At 43.1% G+C, this 4,551-nt stretch overlaps 2 protein-coding genes across 2 annotated transcripts in view; one reads left to right on the top strand and one right to left on the bottom strand.

The window, feature by feature from the left end:
* Positions 1-134, top strand: part of scfd2 (sec1 family domain containing 2) — a 143,791-nt gene extending 143,657 nt beyond the window's left edge. Inside the window, exon 9 of the mRNA XM_060866787.1 lies at positions 1-134. This exon is cut by the window's left edge and continues 249 nt beyond it. The gene's annotated coding sequence lies outside the window, so the exon portion shown is untranslated.
* Positions 135-973: 839 nt separating this feature from the next.
* Positions 974-3,896, bottom strand: rasl11b (RAS-like, family 11, member B). Its single transcript, XM_060866791.1, has 4 exons — positions 3,529-3,896; positions 3,365-3,421; positions 3,176-3,252; positions 974-2,155 (listed from the first exon to the last, which is right to left on the bottom strand). The coding sequence occupies exons 1-4, from the start codon at positions 3,638-3,640 to the stop codon at positions 1,658-1,660; spliced, it is 744 nt and encodes a 247-aa protein (XP_060722774.1). The 5' UTR covers positions 3,641-3,896; the 3' UTR covers positions 974-1,657.
* Positions 3,897-4,551: the final 655 nt, after the last annotated feature.

Raw genomic sequence — 4,551 nt, forward strand, 5'->3', positions numbered from 1 at the left:
CAAAGACTAAAAACAATAAAATCTTAATCCACTGAAAACAAGTGCTGGTGCTAAGGGCACTTCTTAAAGTGTACGAAGGTGATCAAAATGTGTGAAAATTGTTGCATGTTGAAATAAATTTGAGAGTAACAGTATATTTTGTGTGTGATTTTCAGTGTTTGTGTGTGTGTCTGTAAGAGAGAGAGAGAGATTCAGGTGTGGTTACTTTTGCCTCTGCAGTTTCATCTCAGCTTCAGTCAGCATTCATTGTTGTCATTTGGGGTGTGTGTGTGTGTGTGTGTGTGTGAGTGAAAAAGAACAAAAATTAAGGAAAACTTGTTCCAGACAACCTGAAGCCTCCCTGCCAACTGTTTCACTGCCAAACAATGTGTGTGTGTGTGTGTGAGAGAGAGAGAGAGAGAGATTCAGGTGTGGATGGGGTTAGATAAGTGTTCACACTTTTGTTAGTCTTCTTACTTTTGCCTCTGCAGTTTCATCTCAGCTTCAGTCAGCATTCATTGTTGTCATTTGGTGTGTGTGTGTGTGTGTGTGTGTGTGAAAAAAGAACAAAAAATTAAGGAAAACTTGTTCCAGACAACCTGAAGCCTCAATGTCAACTGTTTCACTGCCAAACAGTGTGTGTGTGTGTGTGTGTGTATGGTTTAACAGGGTGCAGGAGAGTGCAGTATAAGCTCCCTGAGTCATATTTCACTTAGTGTCTAAGGAATATAACCATTGTGATGTACTTTTTACAGATGTGTAGAATACATTACCAAGCAATTCCAACTACATTTATGACTTAAAGTCAGCATTTTAAAGGGTTCGCACTGAGTTGGCCTGCTTCTTATTGTTCTGTCTGTGCCAGATGAGTGTGTAACTGATGACAAGCAACTCCAGCACCATTAAGTGAATCTGCTGAGTTTGTGTTTTCGGTAGCCGTCTGAATACAGGCAGTGTAAATATATGTGACAAAACAGTCTGAGGCAAAAAAATATTCAAAGTCAAGTATATTTTATTTTCAATCACAAAACAATAAATAAGATCAAGCCTTAGCCATGGGGCATGATGTAAAGTGCATTAAAAAAAAAAATTGTACTAATTGGCACTGATGAGTTTCACACAGAAACACACATATGGCTTGTGGCCTTCAGCTTTAGTGCCTCGTTCCTTTAACAATGCCTGCTTTCAGTTTGTTTCTGCTGAGAGCTGAAAGCCTTCACAAAAAAAAAAAACGTTTGCGTCGGTGAAAAACACCCAGCCCTCTGTCCTCACAAGCTCTGTTGCCAGGTGAAGTTGTCTACAGATATAACGCAGTGTGTGCGTACGTTAATGTTTATTTAGTCCAAGTGTCTTTTTGCATTCTCCGAGGCGATTTTAGACGCCACGGTTCTCAGTATCCTGCTGTATCCGCTCTCGTCATTCAAGTCGTTCACAGCAGCACAGGTGGCTTAACCTCCACCACCAAGATGGTCAAAGTTCACAAGTCAGAGGTCACCGATTTCAGTGGTCATAATTCAGCACCCTCTAGATGTGGTATGCTTCTTAGCAGTTTAGCTCATAAGCAAGACCAAAACTTTACCTCAGTGAGCCTCTATCTTGGGGATCTTCGCCCCGCCACTCAACCGTTCCCTCTTATCTTGTCTAGCCCTACATCTGAGCTCATCCCTCGCTCTCTTCCTCAGACAGAGGTGACTGTGCGCACTTTGGCAGACAGCACCTGTTTGAAGCGCCTCTTCAGGTCCTGCATGTTGGGAGATTTGGGCCTGGGGATAAGAGGTGACCTTTTCTTCTCATTGCTGGCTGAGGCTGCATTTGCACTGGTGCTAAATGGCACCTGTCTTTTGGCGAGCTCTGTGCAAAGTCTGTGGAAAGCTCCGTGCACCTGACTGTAGTCTTCGCTTGCTGACACCTCGTAGAACGTGCAACCGAGTGCCAAGGCCAGCGCCGGGCCCTGCTGAGCCTCCACCCGCCTCACATGCACCATGTCCGCCTTGTTGGCCAGCAGGATAACTGGTGGTGTTGGTCTATCGGCATACACGTGACTGACTAGCTGATGGAGCTGATTAATAAGGTCAAAGCTGTGACTGTCGGTCACAGAGTAGACCATGACCACGGCGTCTGCCCACTGGATGGAGCATCTCAGGTGCTCAGTGCAACTCAGGCCATTGGAGTTTACCTGAAAGAGACATGAATTTAAATTATTGCCTGTTCAAGAAAACACAAATTCAGTGCGAGTCAACCATTGATTATACTCTATATATAGCTTAAAGTATGTGGACACCAAACATCGCGTACGTTTGTGGTTCTTCCCTAATCTGTTACCACCGAAGTTGGACACACAAATTTAACTTTGTATGCTTTAGGGATCCAAATTCACAAATTCAGTGGTGTAATGTTGTACTAATGGTGTGTTAAGATTGGAGCGGAAGAACTCGAGTGTGCACAGATCCCACACTCTAACTCAACCCCACTGAACACCTTCGGGATGAAACAGAACACCGACTGCACCCCAGACCTCCTCACCTAACATCTAACTCTCTTTTAGCTTGTGAAAAACCTTTCCGTAAGAGTGGAGCTGGATATGAAAACAAACGCAAGGGGAAAACATCTGGAACGGGATTGTACAAGCACATACTGTACAGTATGAAGGGTGTGATGGTGAAGTGTCCACAAACTTGTCGCCATATAGAGTAGAGACATTTTAGACCCGGTCTAGAAAGAGAACGAAACATTTCACACTTGAGTCGTAGCTAAAGAAAAATAGCCATTTAGTGATGCTACCTTGCCAAAAACCTTAGTAGTTAGCAGGTCGCTCATGGCTCATGTCATGGTAGTGTTACAGTATCACTTACTGCCTGAGGAGGCCATGAACAGGAAAGTATCAGTTAACTAGTTTGTAGAACTGCTACACAAACTAAGGGGAAATGAGGTGGCTAGACTTGTAGTCTGAAGTACAGACATTCTGCGGTTTTTGGAGCAAAGCCCAGGCCAGGAAACTAGCGGCACGACACAGACGTTAGGAAAACAGAGCGATCTGAGACAGACCCACAAACCGCACAAATCTGTCTCCCACTGCGCATGCGCGGGTTTAGATAATGATGATGATGATGATTTCAAGGATCCAAAACAAATCAGTGCGCTTGCTTTCAGACAAACAGGTTATTTTTTTTTTTTTTTTACGTGTAAATCAGCTTACCTGGACCCCAGCGGTGTCCTGCACTTGAACAGCCACTTGTTCTCCGTCGATTTGGACGTCTCTGGAATACAGGTTGCCTATAATAAGACGAACACACGTTAACAGGTGGTAACCATGGTGACGGGGCAATTAACGCCAGGGTGCAGATGTTCTTAAGTGCAGCGGATTAAAGAGTTCTTTTATTTTTACCTGCATTTCTCTCGTAGTCGCCGATGAAGCGTTTGGTGAGGAAGCGAACAACGAGCGCTGAAAAAAAATAAAAATAAAAACAAGACACAGAAGAGATTATAAACTTAAACTGAACACAGCTGATGAAAACGGAAAAGAGGTGTTGTAAGAAAGGGGAAACCTACCCGTTTTGCCCACACCGCTGCCCCCGAGGACGGCTATCTTAATGACGCGTTTGGACAGGCACTCCGAGCTGGGGAACTCCACTATAGTAGACATGTTCTGGATGAGGCGCATGGTGACTTAAAGCAGATATGTTTAAAACCCAGGAATAAACAAGTCCCAAGTAGAAAAACTGTTCGATATCCACTCCGTCATTCGAAACACACAACAACAAAAAAAACAGAAACGCCACGTCTTTTCTGATCACTGTGGTTTTTTTTGTTCTTCCGTAAAAAAATAAAAAAAACTGCAATAATAATAATAATAATAGTAATAATATTAATAATAGTCGCGGTAAATTGTTCTACCTGTTGCACGAGACGTGCACAGGATTCAGAGCTCTGATGTGAGCGCGAGCGAGTTCGGTGGATATTTATACGCGCACAAGAAAAGCTCGTCTGTAATTGGCTGTTGTTGAACAAGATTTGGGCTCAGCGTCCCCGCCTACATTTCTTTGATGTAGAGCCGCGGGCCAATCGGATTGACAGGCGGTAGACGGATTCGCACAGGAGATGCGAGGAACTGTTTTTACTGAGTCGAATCATTTCAACGTTAAGAGTTGACTCTTTCGGCTCCTAAATATTTCATAAACTATAAACTGCGATGTTTTGACAAGGAATTGTTGTTCTTTGTCTCAATATGGCTGAATGGTTTCGTGAAATCTTGGAGGTTATTGTTGTTCTTCTGTGATTCATTAAAAATGTATCATTTCTAAATAAATGCCTCGTTATTCGTTTTAACGATGTGTTGGAAAGAGGTTTCCATCGAGTGATTTTGATTCAATTAGACCGCGAGTCGACTCTCAAACTTCACCTAAAAGAATCGACTCCTTAGTGAACGACTCCACTACCAGAGAGCACACACTGAGTTGATGTAATCTTCTGTACTGTATCTTCTATCCCTTTGACAGATTTGATTTTGTCTTTGTAAGGTTATTTACGTAAACTAAATCAGAAACTCTTACTCTTGACCCTTTCTGGTGAATT

The sequence above is a fragment of the Tachysurus vachellii genome, chromosome 3 (genome assembly GCF_030014155.1).
Source record: "Tachysurus vachellii isolate PV-2020 chromosome 3, HZAU_Pvac_v1, whole genome shotgun sequence".
Taxonomy (NCBI): Eukaryota; Metazoa; Chordata; class Actinopteri; order Siluriformes; family Bagridae; genus Tachysurus; species Tachysurus vachellii.